At 37.2% G+C, this 25,343-nt stretch overlaps 1 protein-coding gene and 1 long non-coding RNA gene across 4 annotated transcripts in view; one reads left to right on the top strand and one right to left on the bottom strand.

Annotated features, from left to right (window-relative positions):
- hectd2 (HECT domain containing 2) overlaps positions 1-25,343 on the bottom strand; it is a 39,717-nt gene that overhangs the window by 10,654 nt on the left and 3,720 nt on the right. The window contains exons 4-18 of one of the 2 annotated variants that reach the window (XM_065242604.2): positions 25,173-25,275; positions 24,540-24,629; positions 24,364-24,428; positions 24,215-24,260; positions 22,502-22,611; positions 20,811-20,959; positions 20,590-20,713; positions 18,319-18,415; positions 17,904-18,011; positions 17,516-17,648; positions 15,704-15,792; positions 5,376-5,534; positions 2,597-2,671; positions 2,380-2,467; positions 2,022-2,128 (exon numbers count right to left, since the gene is read on the bottom strand). In XM_065242604.2, the coding sequence (XP_065098676.1) occupies positions 2,022-2,128; positions 2,380-2,467; positions 2,597-2,671; positions 5,376-5,534; positions 15,704-15,792; positions 17,516-17,648; positions 17,904-18,011; positions 18,319-18,415; positions 20,590-20,713; positions 20,811-20,959; positions 22,502-22,611; positions 24,215-24,260; positions 24,364-24,428; positions 24,540-24,629; positions 25,173-25,275 (1,543 nt within the window). The remainder of the gene's footprint in view (positions 1-2,021; positions 2,129-2,379; positions 2,468-2,596; positions 2,672-5,375; positions 5,535-15,703; positions 15,793-17,515; positions 17,649-17,903; positions 18,012-18,318; positions 18,416-20,589; positions 20,714-20,810; positions 20,960-22,501; positions 22,612-24,214; positions 24,261-24,363; positions 24,429-24,539; positions 24,630-25,172; positions 25,276-25,343) is intronic. The other variant, XM_065242605.2, reaches the window with a different exon arrangement.
- Positions 5,974-14,356, top strand: LOC141282554 (uncharacterized). 2 transcript variants are annotated; one of them, XR_012337333.1, is made up of 5 exons: positions 5,974-6,542; positions 8,216-8,338; positions 8,500-8,597; positions 13,367-13,496; positions 13,717-14,356. It is a non-coding gene; the product is annotated as an uncharacterized lncRNA (long non-coding RNA). The 2 variants fall into 2 exon arrangements; XR_012337332.1 differs by lacking the exon at positions 5,974-6,542 and having other exon boundaries at positions 8,031-8,338.

Here is a 25,343-nt window from a genome sequence, read left to right as displayed (position 1 = left end):
AGCAAAACCTCTTCAATATGCTTTTAATCCACATTGTTTTCGTGCTGTTCTGGTCCGTGTAATGACATATATAGACACAATTACAGACATAAAAAGCCCAATGCACAAATCTGTTTCTCTGAAGATTATTAAAATAGATGATAGATAGAGGATTCATTTATGCTGGGCAGAGAGTGACAGCGCAGTCTTTTGGCAACAGTGTGTTTTTTTAAATATTTCATTGCTTTCTGTTAAATTGTTCAAAGTTATTACTGTTTGAAACACACTTGGCATCACATTCATGATTTTATGGTAAAATGACACTTTCCCGTCAATCCACGAGCATTTAAACGAGCAAAACGCCCCCTACCGACGGTTATGTGACGAACCGTCACATTTGACTCACGTCATAACCGTCATCACCAATTCTGAAACCGGCACACCCCTACATCAGAGGCATCTCCCTGCCCCTCCACTTCAAAATAATTGGCTACATTTTTTGAGTGGCAGTAAAGTCAGCCAATCAGTAATGAGATTGCAAGTTAAGCCAGTAGGGGGAGCCAAATAATTGCAAAACCACTTGTTTAAAATCCCCCACCCTAATAGAGCTATCTGAGAGAGGTTTTTAGGAAGCTTCTAAGGCATTACAGTCCCAAACAAAAAAAAATTTGTCTACATGTCACATCACAGAACAAGGATAAATACTCCGTTCATTCATTCTATGTCACCTTTAAGACATTTTGATACGAAAGTTTTTGTTAAATCACGATTTGATTGTGAAAACATCCGTACGCAAATCTCACTTGCAAATTTGTGCGTATGCATGCTTGATGAATGAGACCCAGTGACTTTTGATGCAGTTTGAGTTAAATCGCTTTTTAACTTGGCCCATCTTACTATTGCAAGCGGAAACGCCTATGAAGAAATGCGATGCAGATTTTTTTACCTGACGGTAGGAATTCTAGTAGACCAATCTTGCGGTCCACATAGATCGGACACATTTTTAAAAATTTTGTGCGTCAGGCTACGCAAAGCTACGGCGTAGAAGCTACGCAAGACTCACGAGTATAAATTAACACCTAAATCAAGACTTTTTTTTTATTTTCCCTGGTGCATGGGGTGTGACATCAAACAGCATTGCTTTCTCATTCATTAAAATTACTTTAAAACACAAGATAAAGTTTTGCAATAAAAACCAACGTTTGAAAGCCACATCCTTAGAATCTGTCAAGAAGCTATAAATAAAAAATCTTTGCCAATCTATGCATCAATAAAAACACAATTGAGGCTTATGCACACAAATACATGCACTGTAATTAAAGTGCAATTAAAATGTTCATAAAATCTAGTGATGGGTTATAAAACGCATGGAGGACAGCATATCACTGACAAACACTTCATGAGCAAATTCTGCACAAAAACACACCTTTGTTCAGATTTTAATTGACATGCTAAACAGTACGGGAGACTTGCAATTTTCAAATGGTCCCTATTTATTCATTAAATACGACCTTGAAGTCTAAGGTTCTCTCACTGTCGGTAGCTGTACAGCCTGGATACGCTATGAAGACTGAACAAACAAAGAAGGCCCAATTACAAAAAGCCTTGCCAACAGAGGGGGAAGGGACAGACCAATACACAGATCCAGCCTTCACACACACACACACACACACACACACACACACACACACACACACACACACACACACACACACACACACACACACACACACACACACACACACACACACACACACACACACACGCACACACACACACACACACACACACACGCACACACACACACACGCACAAACAGAACGGTCCTCAGACCCGGCCCTCGCCTCTGAAACTCTTTGTCTGAGTCACTTGTAGAATATTCTAGCAGTTGCTGAACAACAACATCAGCTGCTCCAAAAAAAAAAAAAAAAGAAAAACTATGGCTTCAGTTGTATGTTCAGCTTTTCTTGGCTATCTGCAGTTCCTTATTTACAATGCAATAAGGATTTTTACAAAACAAAAAATGATTTGGCAAAACTCACCATGAGGGCATTGGAGGCGCATACACTATGAAAACCATTATAAAAAGCAGCAAACTGTCTGTAGATGGACTTATTCAGCAGGAAGTCAACATAGAGCTGGACGTATTCTGTGCAGGGATGAACAGATCAATCATTCAGTGATCGGAAAGACAATGAGTTGTTTCATGTTCACTGTTTAAACCAGCGGTTCTTAAACTGGGGGTGCGAGATGGTGTCAGGGGGCTCAGTTTCATAAAATACATTAATTTATCATAAATTCTGTGAAATTAAATCTTAGGTTACTAACCAAAGCATCTTTTGAGAACCACTGGTTTAAGCCAATAAATCTTCCATATATTTTAACTCAATCATTGCTCACCTTTTCGGTTTAAGTTGGTTACAGGAATCTTGTCTCCTCCTGGTTTCAGGTTATATGACTTGACCACACCAAGTTCTTCCTGAAAAACCTACAAACCATTTACAAGCTTCAAATTTTTGTTCAAGTAGAGAATATATGCCCTTTAAAAATAAGCATATGAAGGTTTTAGGGTGTACTGTACTGTATATAGATCATGTTTAGTGCAGAAGGGACTAACCTGAAAAGTGGTATAGAAGTCCTCCTCAACATTTCCTTCATAACTGAGGAGTTCCCCAAGACCATGGGCAAGATCCTAAAGTGTTAACACAAGCAAATTAATCAACCTTTTAAAATAATGCAATAAATAATTTCTAAAACTATATACAGACGCCATTATAAGAACCATTCTACTTAAGTATTAGAGCAAATTATCTGTGCAACTATATAATAATACATTTGAAAGATGTTTGGATCAAACGCTGTGAAAATGGCATATTTATTATTCTACAAAGTAGCTTAGAGACTCAGCATCCATTTCACCTTTGAAAACAAATTGAAACATGGAACCAAACAGGGCCCAGAGGCAGTTATGTAAGCAAGGAGGATGCCAGAGACCCTTAAAACACAACATCTGGCTCATTTAAATCCGACTGTGCAGTAACACAAGAAGGGATGAAAATAAACACTACAGCTGAGCTTAACTACTGTAACTGAAGACACTTTGTAGAAATGCACTCAGCCAGTAAATATTATATTCCAGCATATTACTTGGTGTTATGGAGGCACAGAGGCGCACGTACGCTACAGAAGAACAAGCTGATATTGGGCGCCATCTGCTGGACAAAATAGGACTTAGGAACAGGCTACTGTACTTTCTGATTCTGTGGGACATTTTGTTATTGAAATTTTGTATTGATAAATAAATGAATAAAATAAACAACATTCATTATTATATAAAACAAATATATTTAAACATGCCAGGGTCAATGAAAAATGACATGTAATGTGTGTTTGAGGATCTGTTATTAGAAATCAATAATACTTTACAATAAGGATGTATTTGTTAACATTAGTAAATGCATTAGCTACCGTGAATTCATTGTCAGTTCATAATAACATTAACTCATGTCAACAAGTGCAACCTTACTGTAAAGTGCAAGTAGAATATTTTAAATTGCTCAATTGGTTTTAAAAATTACCCAATTTGTTCTAAAATAAAAATAACTATGATGAGACATTCAGTAAAAGATAAAAAAAAATTGGTATACTGGGAAAAGATATACAAAAAAATATAACAGGTAAAAGTAAAAGATATACATATACAAAATATACAAGATAGATATACATTTTTTGGTATACTGGGAACAGGTTATGAAAGGTTAAGCAGCTGAAATGGACAAAAACAACAAAACCAAACCACTACAGTGAGATTCACAGGACAGCTTAGCTGACAGACAGCCGAACGGTATTGCTATGGTTCTCAGTACAACCATCCCAACCTTATTAATGTCATCCAGACCACCAGACAACAGGAGTATGTGAGCCAGTGACAGATGGGTGTGTGCTATTTTTAACTCCAGTGCCTCAGTGTTTGTCTACCAGTCATCCATGGAGCTTATTTTACATCACCACTATTCAACTCCTATATGCCAGATTAAATTTTTTTAAAATATGATGCGGTCCAAACTTTTACCTGTTATATATATTTTTAATTTTACCCAATTTAATTACTGAGTTTTTTTCTTTTTTTAAGTTTTAAAAACAATTGCAGTTTAACAATGCAAGAGCCATATGTTAATAGTTCAACTATGAACATTCCACAAAAAAGTGCAAGTGTAAATAATCAACACATATATTTTTTATATATATGTGTTACTAATATAATATATTAATATATTTTATACATATATTTGCTATATTTTTGTATAGCACTAACTGTTATGCAGAGCTCTTAAACTTCTTTGTTTATAACTGTATTCACAACATATAGTCAAGTCTTCTCGTAATGATAATTTTTTTTATATTTTAAAGATATATAGGCTAAACCACATTTCCATTGTAAACTACATTCGGATGCGACAGTCAGAGTTCGCCCCCTGGTGGCAGTCGTAATCAAATTTCAGTTTAAATCCCTGTCAACATGGGAGAGAAGCTCATTTCAGAGCCTTTAATCTATGAATATATTTATAGTTAATAATTTACTTATCAGTAATCAATTGTTTTAAAAGGAATCAAGTGTTAGTGCACACAGTGTTTTAATTGAAACATACTGAAATACATGTCAAATGTGGTGTAGATGCACAATTTCCACGCATTTTTTTCAAGCATCTGTGCTTTATCAGATTGTTTGTCTTGGGAAAAATGTACTTAACTTTACTAAAAAATGTTCACTACATTCTAAAGCATGGAATCATACTATTCCTTTTATATTGCATATTAAAATTGATTTAATATCTAATTACATAAAAAATGTGTACTTTTACTTTTGTTGAGTAAAAGTACAAAAGTCCTTTATACTTAAGTAAAACAAATACTAGATTTTAATTTACTTAAATATTAAATATATATAAACCAAAAACTTGAGATTATGAAATGTATAGTGGAGTAAAAATTATGATAATATGCTTTGGAATGTATGTTTTCCAAAGAAAAACACTGATAAAATACGAATACTTAAAAATGTACTTTTATGTAGAAAGTAAAAATACTTAAGTAGTGTCTGCCACAAGTTTTTTTTTAATGCATCCAAAGGTTCAAATTGGATCCAATAATTATGCACCCGCAGACGGTTGGCGTCCCACACAGCCCCTTTCCGACTCGCCTTTCAGTTTATCAGCCGTCATTTCACACATACAGCGGAAAGGTAAAAGTAACCACGCTGATATTAATCAGACAAAGAAAAATAAAAAAAAACATTAAAAGCTGGTGATTTAGCCATCTGTGATTGACAAATGCACATCACCACGTGCTTCAATAAGAAATTACAGCATGTGATCCATCACAGCTTGTATACATACGGGCATAACCTGCTGAAGGTCTTCCAGGGTGAGAGTCGCCATGCCAACGGGAGTGTCGAGGTCACACGGTACAATCGGCGGGGTCAGCAGCTTCTTATAGACGCAGGGAGGGAAGCGGATGTCCAGTGTGATGCTGTTGTACACAGCCAAGCCCATGAGCTGACAGTTGGGTTAAGTGTGCACAGCTGTGAACATTCACTGTGTCTATAGTACACACACACATCTTAAACTTTCTGTTACACAATAGCCCTATCCAAAACCAAAGACGGCTGCCTTGCTGCCCAGACAGTCAATAACTTAACAGGCAGAATTTTTCTATGAAGGCACCTTTCAAGGAAACTGGCTTCAGGCTTCCGAGGCACCGTAATGCCACGTCTAAAGATTTAAAACAAATACGTGAGATAACCAAGCAAATATTTAATGACGTCGGTTCTTAATTTTCGAGACCAAACAGGATCATAATTTTGGTTTAGGAAGAAAAGTGAAGATTTATAAATGAATCAAGGTCTTTAAGACTCTCAGGCAGACAACATTTTCATTCCTCTCATTTCTAGACCAACTGCATGCATAGGATTGTGGGATATTAGGCAGCACCCAGCCAACATGTCCATGTGGGCCCCACATGGGTTTTCTCTGGTTTATATGGGTGTCATATGGGCATGGGCTCGAAGTGGGCAATTTGATGGGGTTATTATGGGCCCCAGTTTGGTTTAGGTGGTGGGCTCGAGTTAGGCTGCCCATTATTATTTATTAGCGGGTCTTGATTAGGCCCCAAGTGGGCTATATTAGTCTTAACTTTAATTATTAAATTTGGTTTGTAATTGTTTTAAAAGTAAGTTAACTGCCATAATTGCGTATTTAAAAAAAAAACATTTCAATTTTTTACTAAGTTTATGTTATACAAAATGCACAGCATGTTTGTCAAATAAGATTTTTTGTGTAAATGTCATGGCCTAATTTTTTTAATGTACATATGTGCAAAAAACAATGTTTTTTAATAATATATCTAAAAGAGTAAAAGCACTTGCATGACGCTGTCCCCTCCCCCATACGGATTGCCTCCTCCCGCCTTTTCATTTAAAAAAAACCCACACCAACGGTCTCAACTCTCCTGGCAACAAGTTCTCAGAACATCACCGTCAATATCTCCTGTTTAACTCCACAAAGGTAAGATTTTTATACGTTTTATTTTGTATTAACTTAGATTTACTCAGTATTTTTAAAACTAGAGAATTCGGAATCATTACAGCTAACTTTAACGAAGGTTAATTAGCCGAGATGGAACAATTACAAAAGCGAACTAAAATGAAGTTGGTTAATTATAAAATGTTATATAATAAAAGTGTGTGCGCCGACTTTTCGTCATTTATACGCTTAACGTTATCGTATTTTTCATAATCGTTCGGCCTCATGACCGAGGACCGAGAAGCATTCATTATGCTTCTAGACGTTTCTTTGCTTTGCAGCCGGTGTGAACCATGAGCTTAAAGTCGCATAAAATAATGCATACTACTCGTACACACAATTTAAGTATTCATGAGTTTTATTTGAGGGATAGATCGAAATTTATCGTCATAGTAAAATAAACATTAGTGATGTTTTCCCGTGCAATGAATGATTCATTTTTTAATCGGTTCTTTTTAGTGAACCTGGTGAATAACTGCACAAAACTGACATAATAATTCATTTGAAGTCTCGCTCGACTCATGTGACTCGCTGAAGTGCGGATCAGGTCAAGCAGTTTGTAATGCGATGTCTCCGCATACATGGATGTAGTTACCTTATTTATCTGTTATTTCAATGAATCAGTGTCGGTATTAGGAATGGTAACAATTACTGTACTTGATCTTCAATTAATTGTCGATAAGAATTAAATCCGCAGTGGATCTGATACAGAAACTTCAAATACGGTTAGGTTACTGAAAGCCAAGACCCTCTTCAGGGTAGCCTGCAACATTACCATAGCAACGCTGCTATCGGGGAAGGAGACCAGAAGCCGTTTTTAATGTACAGATTATAACGTAATCTTAAATCCTGGCAAGAAACTGTCAAATGTAAACTGTAAATGACTGTCGTTAAACTCTGAACGCCCGCAACATCACTGAACATTATTGACTGGCTACACGCTAGCCAAGTTGACTGTTGCGTGTTTTCTAAATGAAGGTTGCCATCTCAATAATATAAGCGTCTTTGCTGAATGTACGCCGGAGGTCTAAGCTGAAGTGACGACGGGAAAAGTGGCCTTTGTGTGCTTTTTGGATATAATTACAGCAAACTGTGTATCAACAACTAGGAATGCGAGGTGAAAAACTAGAAAAATAACACTTGATGATAATGAAACTTTTATTTTGACATGTCATGGACGCGACTTTCATGCGACTGTTGAGTCATATACTTTGTCATTATGTTTCATTACGAAATTAGTTTAAATTGATGATTTTATTAAAACGCCAACTACATTGACTCATTTTACAATCCCACTAGCATATTATTTAGACAAAATAAATATGTAATTGGCTATATTCCACTGCAGTAAAGGCTTATTGCACAATTACTGTTAACGACTATTTTATTGATTTATCGTTAATTTAAACGTTCATCAAATATGGGAAGTTGCATAAATTGACATCCCTAGTCGCTATTGATATTTTAATTATCCTAAACTAATGTCATAGTTGTGCCTTTAGTTTAATTAGGTGAAAAAAGATGAGATGTAATTTATCTTTTAAAGAAAGATTATGTTGCTGTATATTTGCACTAATCACAGGACTCATGTTGTTTTAAATCATTTGTTAATTATTTTAAATTCTGCTTTTTAATCTACTGCTGTTAAATTTCAGATTCTATTATACCAAGAAACCAGAGGAAGAGGAGTGTTACTGGCCACCTTTCTCCACTGTCGAGAGGGAAGAGACCCACAGGAGATTGGATGAAATTCCAAGTGCGAGTTTTGGGAAAAGCTGGTAAGTGGTAATGTTAGATTTTGATTATTAATTTTTAATAAATCTATCCAAAGAATTTGTATTACCCATGTTATTCATAGTACTTGAAAATGTGTGTGGGAAATGTTTTAAGTGAATGGAAAAGCTTAAATGTTGAGTAAATCTTTTTCACATTTCCTTAGCTGACTATGCAGCTGCCAGAACAAAGCTGCGTAAAGCTGAAGTGACTTCAGATCTTCAGACGGATCCAGAACCAGAAAGAGCCAAGCGTAAAAAAAAAGTAAGACTAATCATGTTATACAATCATGATAATTCAAATGTGTTGCTTTACAGGAATACAGTTACTGAATGATTATGCACCCCAAAACTATAGGTGTGTCTTAAGCAGCAGTTTAGTAATCAGGGCACTGATCAAAGAGTCTGCCTTTTTAAAGGCCATCGATAACAAACTTTACAGTACGGGTGCACTAATATGCATTAATTCATGCTTAACTAATACACAGATAATCATGTGTTAGTGTGTGACTCATGAAGAACTAAACAATTAATTAATGATAACTGCATCAGCAACTAATAAAGATTTTATATAGAGATGTTCCGATACCATTTTTTTTTTGCGTATGTTATGGTGTAATTCTATATGGTTAATAAATAAAGTAATATTTTGTTTGTTAATAATTAAATGTCATAACGCTTTAATTTCTTAAAAACATATTAAGAACTAGGCTAATAGTTAACTTATAGTGTAAATTAATGAGTTAATTACCACAATTGGTCAAAGCTATGTACTTCAACTTCCAGTTGTCTGCTTAACTAATAATTTGCAAATGTATCATCATGTTATGACTTTACTTGTTAAGGCTCATGATTATTTACTAATAGGCTTTATGCCCAGCTGCATTACTTCCTGAACTTCAGCCAGCTCCTTGTTTCCTGTCTTCCATTATTGGACAAACTGATTAATCCAGGTGTGCCTGACCTCAGTAGTCACAAACAAACTGATTATTCCAGGTGTGCCTGACCTCAGTAGTCACAACAACAATAATCAGACACATCAGTTTGTCTAATAATGGCAGACAGGAAACAAGGAAATGGCTGAAGTTCAGGAAGTAGTGCAGATGGGCATAAAGCCTATTGGTACATAATATGCCATTTATGGGTTTTGACCGCTGTTACACTGTTTAAACTGGACAAGACCAGCTGGCTACACTGGACATGACAGACCTTTTGTCTTTTGTAACAGAACTAGCACAAGAGCTCGGAGTATGTCAGAAATAGAATGTGACATCAATTTACTGTCAGGGTTTTATTCTGTAGCATCGTGCTGCATCCAGTGTAGTATCAATATCACTGACTATAACGGCGCATTCACACGGGGCGTAAGCGTTGATGCTTCCCATTCACTTTTAATGGGTGACGTCAAGCGTTGGCGAACTGAATTGTCGATCCGTCGGCAACGCGAGCGTCCGCCAATCAGATTGCCTTATGCAAATAACCTAGGCAGAGCCAGCCAATTACGTTTATGGAAGACCGGAGCATGTGCTGGAGCCACTGTGATTGGCTGTTGGCCACGCTTCAGACAAGTCTTCCGTCAAGCGTTAACGCTTTCGCCCCGTGTGAATGCGCCGTGATGGACATTCTATTGTCTTTGTCCAGTCTAGACACAGTGTTATGAAATAGCAGTGCTCAGCTGCATGTTCTCAGTGTACCACAACCTCAAGCTTAACCTGAAATTTTCCTGTGCATGAACAACAAGGTAAACGCAGTGAAATCTTGGTTGTAGATGGTTGTAAATTGAAATCCATGGCTTAAGTGAGGATGTGAAAACCAAAATTACATATTACTTAACAGTTAGTTAATTGTCATGTGCCTCAACAAGTAATGTAATAACATAATGGTACATTTGCAAGTCATTAGCCAATGATTAATTAAAGCAGACAATTCTAAGTTGAAGTACATGGCTTCAACCCATTGTGGTAATTAACACATTAATTTCCAATATCAGTTAATAAAATGTTATTAAGGAATTTATTAATACATTGACATATTTAATTAATAACAATTAATATATTTACGTAAAGGAACAGTATGTAGGATTGTGGCAAAAACTGGTATTGCAATCACAAAACTTGTGGTATAAGATCCATTTTATGATTAATCGATATAAATTTCTTACATAATGTTCCTTTAAAAATTCCTATAGAATCTTTATTAGTTGCTGCGTCGAGTCGCGTCTAGAACAACTCGGAGGTAACGTAAACCAGAAGTGCACATTAAATAGCGCAAGCTTCTTCAAATAGCGTCTACTTCCAAATGCAAAATATACGTTAGCGGCCAATTTTAATAAGTTAATGATTTAGGACAAATGCAGACCTGCAAACTTGTCGCTTTTCGGCGACAATCGCCGTTTTCTTGGTCAATTGGGTCATTCACGTGAATTGCGTAGAACCGGAGAGTTGTGTTTTTTTTTTTTTTTTTTTTTTTGAGGTGGTGGGGGGTCAGGAGGCTGCCCTTTATCTGAATGCCATGCGGGCTAGAATTGCCAAACATTATTGGATAATTCTTATAATTGACATTTCCCTGGGCCAATTGGAATCTTAGCATTTGCTTTTCTCTGGGCCAATCGGAATCTTAGCACTTCCCTCAGAATCTTGAAGACAGCGCTGTCCTGTGGATGAGAGACACACCTGGCTACCACGCGAGTCTGATGGACACTTTTAACGTGAAGGAACCATCTTATTCAAGGTAAGTCAACTTTTTTGGAGCAAAAACAACAACTATTTGTTTGTTTGTAGCGTTAGCTACTGCTTATATTGTATTCTTAGGAACGAGTCAACGCCGAGTAATGCACAAACGTAGACCTTGCATAAAGTTTGCCTATGCTTCGAGCAAAATGACTAATGTAAGCTAACTTAGCAGGACGATTGTTAGCTAGGCTTATCGTTACTCTCTGCCCTGAGTTCCGAGATATACGGCTACTACTCGAATTCTGAGCTAACGTTACCCTGAGTAACTTCATTACTGTGGCTGTGGTGCGCGCTTGCGCAGGCAGTCATTCGTGATGTGGGTAAATGTGACCGTTTACACAATAGCTGATGCGAGAGTAATGTTAAAGGAAAACCCACCGTTTTTCAATATTTTACTATGTTCTTACCTCAACTTAGACTAATTAATACATACCTATCTTTTTTCAATGGATGCACTTAATCTTTGTACATCGCATTGTGAATGTGTTAGGATTTAGCCTAGCCCCATTCATTCCTGGTGGCTGTATACCTGGTAAACAGTAATTTTTAACAACATAGGGCTGTTTATATAAAACAATCTGTCGAGCGTGTTGTCCTAGGATAATACACCAACAGCCAATTTCTGTATAATAAAGGGCTACATTTTGCATCAAAGTCTGTCAATGAAATTTTTACATTGTGTTGTTAGTTGAATTTACATTATGAACACTAGCACTTTGAGATTGTTTATTCAATGTACAGTAAGGAGCCCTACATATAAAATGCATTATTAATTATTGAACAGAAATGTATGTTGATATTCACTGCATATCAGCCATACAGTATGGAGACACGTTGTTTTATCATATTAGTCCTATGTATGATAGTTTGCAAGGTTATATTTTAATGATTTTAATTTACTTTCAGGCAATGGTTCTGGGCACTTTGGTGGAGCACTCACTGCCATTCACAATTGCCCGTCATCGTCAACCTTGCACAGACGTCGGCTGAGGACAAAGTGGCTCTGTCGCACAAAGCTTTCACGAACATCGGCAAAATATATATTTTTTTCATTTCTGTCTCTTGTTATTTTTTTATTTCAGTGTCATGCTTCACAACACTTCCAGGCGTTTCCGTGAGTTGTAAATAAAAACATTTGTAAAATATTAAATGTGTCATTCTCCTTAAGCTTCAAGGATGTTTTAACCTGATAAGGAACACTGTGCCGTACACGGTACACCCCCTCCCTTGCACGTGAGGCTGCATTACGTCATTGTAACTTTGAAGCATTAAACCTTCAAAATATACGGTCATGCGGCACATCGTTGTAAAGCTTAGACTTTCGGAATTCCATTAAGCGCACACACAAAGCATAATATGATTTTTAGCAGTCATAAAACTGTAATCTATTTGTTAGTTACCTGAACCGGGCGGCAGCGATTTAGGATATTTATTTACCTTCAAAATCTTCCCATTATCCACTTCGGTGAAATTGTCCAAAACAAATTGTTCATAAATCCCCAAAAGTCCAATGAAATGGAATATCCAAGCCTTTTAATCCAAAGCGATTTGTTCATCTCACAATCTTGACATTTCTGACCGAATTACGATATAAATAGTGTATACAATTAGTTCAATAACGGACATTCGTTCGAATCTCACTTTCCAGTCACGATTTATAATGAATATATTCAGATGTCACGTTTATTGTGCAACGTCTGAGGAACAAATACGCCCCCTTGTGGAATTTCTGCCGTTCCATAAGGGGCTACCATTGATTTTTGATTAAAGTATGTTGATTTTTGTTAAGTCATGCTCAGAATCATATTAAAATCACAAAAAAATAGAGCAAATACACCACAAACCCCCCCAACCCAACAATCCCCCCCCCCGGTGTGTGACACTGTCACCTTTTTTACTATGATGAGTTTGCTGGTCTGCAAATATGATGTTATTTAATGTTAAACTATGTGAGTGGTGCTCTGTGGCGCAAAAGGGATTTGACCAACTTCCTGAGTCGTAGCTGGGCGGCGCGGACAGGCACCGGTGTCTGTATACTCATAGAAAGCAATGTGTTAGAGTTTTTTTTAGAACGGCACAGTGCTGAGCTGCGTGTCCTGTGTGCAACCTCCTCTACTTGCATATGGTTAATTTGGATGAGTTAATGCTTTGGGACAATTCTTCTTCTTCTATAGCAGTGAATCAATTGAGTTTTTCCTCAGGGAGACTAAAATGCACTGTCTGATGTGATGCTGTAGTAGATGGTTACAGATTTATAATTTTCTCATCTTATTTTACTTCTTACAGGAAGCACAAACGCCAGTTCGCAGCACTCCAGCACAGACAGGTTCTACTAATACTCCCTGCAGACAAGTTCAGCCCAGTGGAATGGCAGTGAGGGATGGAATGTTTGCTCGTGTACAATACTGGAAGAAATTAAAGAGTGTCAAAAGGTACAGGGTAGCATGATAAGGTGTCTTATGCAGCAGAGAGAACAAAACTGTGTGGTTCTATCCATGTCTTTTGTATTAGTTTAGATTATTTTGGGGGTATAAGCGTAATTATAATTTAGATTATACTCATGCATTTCTTTAATGAATTTCATGTGAGTTTTTTACAGTTCTGCTAGGATTTTTAAAGTATTTATTTGTCTTTTCTTTCTTTACTCTTTAGGTTTGAAGCTGAGGAGTCTGTACAGGCACAGGAGTGACAACTTTTATTTGAGGTTTTATCTTGAAGACATTGTTCAATAAAAAACTTTTATTTACACATTCTGAATTGAAGTCATTTTTTCCCTGCAAATATTTAGTAGTCCCTTAGACATTAAAATATTAAAGCAACACAAAATCTGTTGATTTGATGCTTTCTTGGTTTGAGAAGGTACTGGTTTACAAAAAAGTTACAAATTTGAAGTAATTTGAAAGTTAATTTTGTAGAAAAGCACATTAACTTGATCCACAGAAATCAGGTTTATCTAATAAATGGGGCCCACTGTGGCCCCACAACCCATATACGGGGTCATTGGGGGTCCAGTGAAATCACCCATAAGGGCCCATAAGGGTGATGTATGGGACCCACTTTGGGCCCATTAATATTATATAATGTGGGACCCAAGTGGGCCCATAAACTGAACTCCTACATGGGCCCAACTTGGAGCCCACTGTGTACCCATCATTAACCCACATGGGCTAACACACATGGGGCCCATGTGGAGCCGATGGACAAATTTATCTGGGCCCCATTTGGGTGGCCCATGCGGGGCCCAAGTTACAGCCCATCAAAGACCCACATGGGGCCCACGTGGACATGTTGGCTGGGCAATTGGAGGTTACTGTATTTAACAACTGATAATGTGTGTGAAATAACAGAAACACACAAGCTTATTTGTCCTTCAAGTTTTAACATTCCTGCTGGCAATAAAGTAGAAATGTTCAACGGCAAAGACCTAAAGGCCAATTTGCTTTTAAATCAAATCTAGATGGGACATCGGGCAAGCTCATTAAAAGTTGTAAAGTGGATTTAAATAACACAGAAACTAAATAAGCATGAAATATATTATGCTCGATATAGATGACAAATGTAAATGTAACAAAGAGTTACAGGTAACACAAAATTAAAATACCTGTATCTACTGAAAACTTAAAGATGAAGCTGATGAGATCTGAAAACCTAAACCTACAGTGCTGCACAAAAGTTTTAGGCCACCACCAGCTTTTGTCAGTATTAAGTGTTACCTCTTTTGGCACTAAGCACATCTTGAACTTTTTTGAGGAGGCTGAAGTCCTTAAGTCTGTTCTTTAAATTTGATAGGCCCTATGATATTTGCAAAATAACTGCTACTAAGCTCATCCCACAGCCTATAGTAGCACCATTAGACGTGTGGAAGAACACCCAACAGGTGTACAATACATTGAGAGGAAAATGTGAAAAGCAATGCCTTTAAGTACTTTCAGCTGTAGCTGACAACTCGACTCCATGTGCTCTCCATATGCGTAGTGAAAGTGATGGAAAAAACTCCTCAACCCGAAAGAGAGAGAGAGAGAGAAATAGAGAGAGGCAGCGCAGACAGACGGGATAGTTTCCATGCGGACGGCAATGATAAAGACAACACAAACCGAGCCCTAGCGAGACAAAACAAAAGAATCTTTATTTCATAATTTTAGCTGACGTGACACAGCACTTCTGTTCTGGAAAGCTGGAAAAAGGGGTGACAGCTCAGGCCCAGGGCGCCTGATTTTCTGAGCACAGGGTGCGAACAGTGGCCAAGTGTTGGAGTGGCAGCCATAAGCGTCCAGAAAACCAAGCCAGAGGGGACAATTAGAGGGGTAATGGCAGGACATGGCAGGCGTTGGCTGCCACTGTGTCTCTACCCACACGTCCCTCATAGCGTAGTGTGCACAATGTCACTTAGTAAACCGTATCTTAACCATAACTAAAAATGTGAATGTTTAATTAGTGCCAAATTGCATTACAAGTCTGTGTACTTGACATCTGAAAAGGCCGTAAATAAAAAATACATTCCCCACCGCTGTTTAGAAATGAAAGGAGGCGAATGATGTTTGTTCCAAGTGGGAGCCGACTGTATATTTATGAGCTATTTTAAGTTTCGCCTACATGTGACCACCTATACTGTAAAAGATGCAGGGAAATGAAAGGATACGGCTCCAACCAATCGGAACTCAGAGTAGTTGTCACATTTCCAGCTGCTGAACCAATGACACTGTGACTCTTTAACATAAGTGAACATGCCTGCAAATGACATAAAAGACACATCATTAACAGATTAACTGTCGGATATACAGTATGACCCTGCCTGTGAAATCCAGCCTGAAGATTTATAATCTAATAATGAGATTAGGAGCATCAATAGTTGCAATCTTTGACATGACCTTACTCGGTCAATAATGAAGATATCAAGGTTATATTTTGACACTGTTCTTAACTTTTATGTAAGTTTTATGTGATTTAACGATACTGCAAAGTATTTTTCCATTTAATCTGCTGAATCTGATTCATTACTGTTGCCATCATCAACAAACATCAGTTTGAAGTAGAAATCTGTTTGCCGCCTCCTTTCTGTGGACAACACCACAAAATTCATGGCGCCAGGAAAATAACACATCCATTTCTTACATAATCCAAAAGTGCAAAAAATACAGTTACCAAATTCATGGTACCAAAAAAAAAAAAAAATGCAACACACAATATACTGTAAGAGACATGTTATGACATAACACTGATCATATGAGAGGAAAAAAAGTGAAAAAAGTACAATTCCATAATGTACTTAAAGTGCTCTATTTCATAATAATTTATAATAAAAATTCTTTTTTTAGCACTTTTTAAGATAATCTTAAGGATTTCTAAGTGTACTTATCTGTGCTATTTTGAGACACCATGAATATAAAATAAAATTAGCAAAAAATGTATTTAAAAAATGTATTTAGGTACTACTTGTTGTAAACTTGAACCCATCTTTCAGTCAAATTTACTACAAGTGGTAACTAAATACATTTTTAATACGGAGATAGTATGTTAAAAGCACATTATAGTTCATATTCATGATGTCTCAAAATAGCACATATACTTAGATGTTCTTAAGATTATCTTAAAAAGTACTAAAGAATCTTTTTGGTATAGTAAGTACAAAGTTGGTGTGCCAAAATAGAGCACTTTAAAGTTTTTCCATGTTTAAGTGCTATAATTGGTCCCCAGTGCTTTTATCAACCTAGAAAATGTGAAAAAGATCAAACCAGTAACTTAGTTTTGGTAAACCATTCTCTGCAAGCATGTGAAAAAATAGGTACCCCTTGTGATGCCCCCTTAATCTGCACTATCCAATCACTGCACTGCCATTTAGTGCAGAGATCAACTCATGTGCATGTTAAAGGACACACCCAATATAGCAAATTTTTGCTTACACCTGCAATTTACAATTTTTATCATGCTATAATAAATTATTAATATGATATTTTGAGCTAAAACTTCACATACATACACTGGGGAAACCAAAAGTGTATTTGACATCTTAAAAAAGTCTTGTGAAATGTCCCCTTAAAGTAAATTATGGAAGTGTACTTCTTTTTCACCTTATGATTTTGCTACAGTTAAAACAAAAAACATGGTTACTACAAATAACCATGGTTCTGTAACACAAAGCATGGTTAAATCATGGTAATTATAGTTAAACCATAGTATGCCAATAATAATCAATATGGCAAAAAACATGGTTACTATAAAAAAAAACATGATTACTACTAAAACATTGGTTTGATTTTTGTAAGGGATAGTAGTTACTGACATTCTGGAGTTTTCTCAACTATGGTCAGATTTGATAATTAATAGATTTTTTTAAGATATGGAAAGTGACTTCAACACAAACATTTTTGAGATAAAAGACAGAAAAGTCAGATAAATTTTGATCTAACTTTCACAGAACTTCAAAAACAGACATTGGTCTTGACAGTCTTACCGTAGTCTGTGTGAAAAATCTGTCGAATCAGGAGAAGAAACCACTCTTTTGTAAGTCCACCCATGTCCAGCCCCGCTTCCCCAACGAAAGTCACTTTCAGTTTTTTCTTCAGATCTGCTCGCTTTCTCGAAAGCTATTAAAAAAGGAACACGTTTATGGTGGGGCCATATTTTCCCAAATTAAACCTTAGCCAGACTTAAAACTTTCCAGAACATATCGTACACGCTTTTAGCCAAAAGAAAACAGATTTTAGATGCCGCTGCTCGGTACTGAGCACTGCAGCCCGTAAAGAAACGTATATGTCGTCCTATATAGTTTTTATTGGTTCAAATGACTTCTCGGTAACATCTCCAAATACAGACGTATTCTACATTCGCAGTGCTATTACCTCATCGAGTGAGTCACTGACCAGCTGCAGACGTCTAACTTTAATGTTGAGAAACAGCAGACTCATATCCACCCTCTGCCTGCGAGAGACCTTGTCCACCAAGGTTTGCTATATTGGAAAAAGAGAGGAATGCATTTATCAACGTCCCTCAAACAGCCAAATAAATAGATAGTACAATATTTCCCTGTGCTCTCAGGACGGTACGTTTATTCGCCAGCCGTGTGTCTGTTTATCCTACATTCTGGACACATGTGTTTGGGAGGGAGCCATATAAATGGCGATTACTGCCGCCCCACCCATTCTAGGATTGCTATCAAAAATACTCTCAAGATATGAACTAATATGTGAAGCAGTTTTGTTTTGAGAGGTAACGAATTTTATTATGGGAATGATTTTGGGGTGGGTGAAGTCTCACCCTTGCCATGCTGATCATCTGCTGCTCAGAGTCTCTCTGGATGATGGCTTTCTTCACAACCGTGGACAGGATGAATGGGAACTGACAGAAGGTGAATCTGAGGAAGTCAGAAAATTTGCAGAGTTACATAAATTAATTTTAAAATGTAAAAAAAAATGTAATATTAAATATATCCACTACCAGCTTTGTTGCTATTGCTCAAGTGTAAAGGGAGATGTTTGCCTCTTTAGCTTATAATTTTTTTTCCATTTTTTCTGGTTGTATTCTAATAAAGAGACTCGCAAATACTTATATACAAGGAGCTCAGATGCAAACGCTTAGCCTGATCTCACAAGAATTCGTACATATTTTACAAGTTAATTCATAAGAATTTGTACGAAGTTAATCATGCCAGATAATCATGAGATTATCATAAAAAACAATAACGAAACCCCACCTCTAATCCCAATGTCACAGGTGCAAAGAAACCCACTAAACACAGGACGTCGGATAGACGTGCAGATCATGTCTATATTGGGTCCGTCGGTCCATGACCAATTCTGGACATGTATTCGACGTCCAAACTAGGTCCACTATTTGGACGTCCCACCATGACCCTATTTGGACGTCATATTGACGGGCAACATTGGACGTTTAAACTGGGTAATTTTTTGGACGTCATTTGGACGTCATATTTATGGGCCACATTTGACGTTTAAACTGGGTAATTTTTGGACGTCATTTGGACGTCTATGACAGGTCTATGTTTATATTACATGATTAGGCCTATAAAAATGTGTTTATTTACAAATATCATCATTATTGTACCAACATGATTAATACATACGAATAGTCTATATTATTATAACAATACTGTTTTTTCTGCTTTCTTGAATTACATAAAAAATTCATCTAAATGTACCATTCAAAATATGTAATTAAATGTGTAGTTCGTTATATTAAAAGTATATGACCATACTAACAATTTAACATGAAAATATTCTCATATTAAATTGTTCATGATATGAATGCAATAAGAATGCCTTATTTGCAACTTGAAAGTATGGCCACGTGGCCGAGTGGTTAGAGAGACTTCTTTGTAACACGGAGATCGGGGGTTCGAATCCCACAGCCGGCAGGATATGTCTGAAAGGTTTCGGTGCGGTGGATGGGTGAAGTGCAGAGGAAATCATGTCTTTTCGCTTTTTTCATGTCTCTTTTCCTTACACGGCGGTCCTACGGTTGTCAACATTTTTAGACGTGCAGAACACGTCGAAAAAAAGACGTCGCCTGGCGTTACAAAACAACCCCTTTTATGGACCGGATTCGGACGTCCAAAAATTACATGAAAAAGACGTAATTCCGACGTCACTTTGCGCAGTGGGAAAATCGTACAAAAAGTACAAATGTGGTCGTACGAATTAATACGAATTAGCCACCTCGTAATAGACAGTGTTAAAATTCCGCTAAACGCCACCTACATCAAAAATTAGGTAATGATTTTAAAGGTCACGTTCTTCCTGATCCCATTTTATAAATTCTAGTTAGTGTGCTATGTTGCTATAATAGTATAAATAATACCTGTAAAATGATAAAGCTCAAAGTTCACTGCCAGGCGATATTTTTTTTACAGGAATTCGCATTTGAAAGCCTACAGCAAACGGCCGGTTTGGACTACAGCCCTCTACTTCCTGCTTTAATGACGTCAGAATAGTTTTTTTACTAAACTCCGCCCACAGGAATACGTCAGTCGCCAGCTAAGCTAACGGCAAGCTAAGCTAACGGCAAGCTAAGCTGCTATTGAATCACAAACCACTAAAAAAACTACACAATCAGAACTCGATACGTATTTCTGAAGGAGGGACTTCACAGAACAAGGAAGACATCAGCCGTTTTGAGGACAGTGAAAACAGCGCTATACAGATAAGTAAATTGTGTGAAAAATATTGTGTTTTTTTACACGTGAAACATGAACACGTGTTATATTGCGCACTGTAAACACAATCAAAGCTTTAAAAACACAGAAAGAACGGGACCTTTAACCGAATGCTCTCGGACCGCATTACACATTCATCAAATACTTTCACAAATCTGCTAAATCCCGGCCTCAGGCCATTCAGAAGTAGCAGTTTGTCGGCAGAATAATTTTGGCAGGGTTTATAAATTGTTTGTAAATTGTAGCTACAGGCCTCAAAGTCCACAAAAGTTGATGAGCCCTGCAGCGTATTTTGTTTTTAATAACCTGATTTATGACAGCCAACTTAAATCAGGATTATATTTTTGCTGCTGCACCTGTTTGAATTTCCATGAGCCTGCCACGTGTGGTAATCCTCCATAAAGTCGATGTGATCCAGCGTTAGGTTGTAGAAATCAGAAAAAGGGACGATGGGAGGACTGGAAATGCTGTTTGCCGCATCTGTTAGAAAATCGAAATCCATGTGAGGATTTACGTCAGAATGACTATGAAAGGGTCATGGGAAAGCATTTCACTTTTACCCTTCTTCAGTACTCACTGAGCAGGGAGAGGACTTTAGTGGCTGAGGGAATCCACCAGGAGCATTTGGCCATGGGCGGCAACTCCTCTGGCTTGGCAGGAAATAGGCGGGTGGTGATGAAGAGCTGCAAACGCTCCACCAGCTGTTTGAAACGCTTCTGAGGAAGCCTGAAAGATGAAACATCTCTTAAGCATTAAGGATTAGTCCATATACACTCTTCTTATTCTTAACATAATGATAGCTTGGTGATGTTATGGACCTTTTACAGTAAGTTTTCATTAAAGGGGGGTTAAAGATATTTTCATGCATTCTGAGTTATTAACACTATTTAAGAGTTGGATTCCTCATGCTAAACATAGGCAAAGTGTCAAAAAGCAATGGGACGTATGACGGAGTATTGCTGTGCCTGAAAGTTTTTTTCAAACATGAGAGATTCATATCTAACAATCTTGCTTTATTTCTTTAATGGGCAATATCAGTGCAGGAAGTACAGTGGAAGTCCTTATATGGGCGCTTTAAATGGATAAGCGCACGCACACACCAACCAAGAGCTGACAAGAAATAAACATCATCAAAGAAGTGTTTTGTTGTTTATAAGTGAAAAATTAAGCTTGTTCTGCTTCCCAAAAAAACCCAGCATTATGGAAAAAATTGATGTTGTTTGTTTATCCGGGGTAACCCGGAGTTGTGAATGTGTGTTTGTTTGTTTAATGCAGGATTTTTTTTAAATGGGGGTGGTCCCAACCGGGTCATGTGTCGGAGACGGTAAGTAAAACTGCATCAAGCGTCTAATTTTGTTGGCAATTGTTGCGTATCTGCATATAATGTAAACGTCATGAACGTAGTGAATCACAAGTTGTCTGGAGATAGTGGGATAATGTTTTGTGTGTGTTGCTCGTGACTCGCTCCACCCGTGGTACGCCTCCAGGAGCTCGGGTTTATACGAAAATAATATGTACAGCTGGTCTGGTTTTTAAAAATCTGATACAACTAAAGACTCTTTGGATATACAGTACAGGCCAAAAGTTTGGACACACTTGACTAAAATGTTAACTATGATTTTAAAAATCTTTTAATCTGAAGGTTTATGGTTAAATGCATGAAATTACGTTTGTAGAAAAAAAAACTATACCTGTGCTAAACAGATTAATTTCTGTTATTAGAAAACTAAAATTTTATTTTAAAATATTATTTTTAAAATAGATGACTTGCACTGAATATTAAAGAAAAAGCTGTCAATAAGAGCCCAGATTAAAAGGCTTCAATATTCTTTAAAATCCAGTTTAAAGTAAAACTTCAGGAAGCTTCTTGATAAAATTACACAAGTATAGATTTGCAATTTCTATGCAAAGGGTGACTGCACTTCAGATGATAAAATATAACAGAGTTTTGATTTATTTTGGATTCTTTCAGTCACCAACATAATTCCCACAGTTGCATATGTGTTATGCCATAGTTTGGACGAGTTTATTATTATTCTGTTATGTGAAAAAAATATATAAATAAAAAATAAGTGAGTGTGTCCAAACTTTTGGCCTGTACTATATGAAGGATGCAGTACTACTCTATAGATATACTCAAGATTAACATGAGATTAGCAGAAACATTGTGTGTTATGTGAGCTTTAAAAAATGGGATGAATCTTGAAGAAAGTCTAAATGACTTTTCCTACTGAAATGCTTTCTTATACAAACTGGAGTGAGACTCACTTTTTAAACCAGTGCATCAGGAAATGGTGGTCTGCTTCAGCCAGAGCTGCTATTTGCCTCAGTAAGTGTGCATAGATGACATATGTGGCTGGACTGGTGTACTGAGGGTTCTGCAAGACAGAAAAGCATTTTAGCAAACCTTCAAAAAGGAAATCTAACTTTTCGTTTCGGAGCAGAGAAAGAAGTCTGGCTTTCCATAAAAAAGTGGCATTACAGCGGAAACCAGCTCTTTTCCTCTCCAGCATGACATCATCCCTTCCTTAGGCGCAGCGAACGCAAATAATACAGAGGCTGTCTGACATTAGCGGCGGGCAGAACGGCCCAATAATTGCCTCTCCTTTTAAATCTCCCCATGTCCTCCAGAGAAATGTAGGTCAGGGAGCCCATCAACAGTCTGGAGACGAATAACATTATATGCTAACTTTAGAGAAGGACTGCCTCACAGCAGACCTCACAGTATATGCTTCTGTCTATGAAAACGGCAAAGTTTCACCAGCACAGCATCTCCATCGAATGGAGGGAAAAACACTTTATAAAGCTAAAAAAACATACACGAACCAAACCTAAGCACACCGGCCAGCTCGTTTAAGCCATCATCCCTCTCTGCCCACTGCTTCCCAGACTTCAATACAGTGGCTGTGTCCTTATTTGGACAGACTCAGTCCAGCCTGCGCTGGTCATGTGTGAAGTAAACACTTAGCTCACAATCTGTCTGCAGCCGAGCAGAGCTATGGCTGGACTCAATGGGCCATGTGCTGAGAGAGAAGATCAAGACTTTCCCAAAACTCTGATTCGCCCTCTCATTCAGTTTAACACACAAATGGCAACTTTAGGAGAGATTAGAGCAATTTAGCCGTGTAAGTGCACATCTATAGACTCAAATGCAGATAACTGCTATGGGTTGAGAGACAGGAAATTGCAGGCATTACGGAAAAGTATCTTGTGCTTTTGAGTTCTGCATAATGAAGGTAGTTTTGTATTGATGGCCTGAGATTATTAGTAAATAGATTAGCTGTAGTAAAGTTGAAAGAGTAAAAAAACACTGTTACTTTAAAGTCCCCCTGTAGTAGAAATTGTATCCCTTAAAACTCGTATTTCGGCATTAAAACAGCATTCGTAAGAGTTTATTACCGTGGTGATAATTTCTTTACGCCTTAAAATAGCTTGAATGTAACCCTTACACCTTTGCCTCATTTAGTATACGCAGATCTATGAATATGCAGATTAGTGCCTGTCTCCACTCAATCTCACCAGGTTTGACCATAGATATATATATATATGTACATAGATGCCACACTCGGCAGTTCCAGACATGCAGCGGATGGTTTCACAATACATTTGCGAGTTGCGCAGTTGCAGCACATATTTTTTCCGCAGTTGATGTTAACAGGTAGAGCATTTTACACTGCATGTGTGAGCATTCACAGAAGTAGAGTCGAGTCTATGCATGCGGCATACATTTCTATATATGGCTCAGACTACTGATCCTCTCGTTCAGCTGTTTTGATGTGAGACTGTTACGGAAAACCACAATATTATGGAGAAAATTAAATAAAATGGTGTTCAAACCAGCAATGACATATAAACACCAATAACTTGATTTTCACCACAGGGTCACTTTAAGAGATAAACAGAAAATACCAACAATGTCATGTTTTAACATGCAAGAAAGTAAAATCACTACAAACACTTTCAAAACATAAAAGACGTTACCTGCACAAGAACGAAATACGCTCTAAGGTCGTCTTTTGTGCGAGGCCTAAAAAAAACACAGATCATGCAGTCATTTATTTTTTAAACGCAGTTCTTTCCAAAAACGTAACGTGCTGTGGTCGAGTGAGAAAATACAATACACTACTCACCCTTTCCATTCTCTTAATAAGCTATTAATGATTCCCTTCAGAACTGATTTTTGTGTGTCCGCAGGCTGCAAAATAGCCAGATTAAATTAATTCTCTTCATACCAAAATTCAGAATAGCAGACAATGGCTTACTGTGTAATTTTAATACGATTACTCTGAGGTAACAGTTTACATACCGTATAGAGTAAGGCATCATAAACAATATTGACAAATTTGATGTTTATTCCTGAGTCTTCTATGGTGTTGAAGGGCGCATTTGCTTCTTTCTGAGGAGAACATTACAACATAAAACCACTGATCAAACACTGCTTACCATCAATTTTTATGACCCGTTTTATATATGCTTCCATATAAAATTGACAGTAAAACGTTCACCTCATATAATAAGATTTTCTAATGAAACCGTATGCAGATGTTGCTTCTCACAACTCCCTGAATGAGCTCATTGATTCGTTTGGAAAACAAAAAGTTCAGTTTTGCTCCGTTCCAGACTTTCACGGTTACTTTTTCCACAGAGTTCTTATAAAAAAAACTTTAGGCTTTGCTTAAAGGATGCTCGTAAAATTAGCATTATTCAACAGCCTAAATACAAGCACATTTTAAACAATTGAACTATTTGCAATTATTAATTTCATAACTACTGAAATATTTAAAACTCATTTGGATTATAAGTGACTGTTGGCTGCAGTTCATTTGGCTTCCATTACGCTCGGTTCATGCAATATGAAAACAATCAACAGAAAGCAAACTAGAAAAAGAATACTTCAAACTGAACAAAACACTGTATTGTAAGTACTACGTCAACACACCTTAAAGGCAGCATTGAGTTCCAAAAAGGAGTCAAATGTGATCAAGTAGAAATCATGGACTTGTTTCCAATCCCCTGAGATAGTTGCTCTTTCAAGATCCTCCCTTTAACCAGACAAAGACACTGTTTAACATAATGTAAATTGTCGGAAAGACCATACTGCTGGGTAACT

This window comes from Paramisgurnus dabryanus, chromosome 1, assembly GCF_030506205.2.
Source record: "Paramisgurnus dabryanus chromosome 1, PD_genome_1.1, whole genome shotgun sequence".
NCBI classification, from domain to species: Eukaryota; Metazoa; Chordata; class Actinopteri; order Cypriniformes; family Cobitidae; genus Paramisgurnus; species Paramisgurnus dabryanus.
The sequence above is the reverse complement of the archived record's forward strand: the minus strand, read 5'-3'. Positions and strand labels throughout refer to the sequence as shown.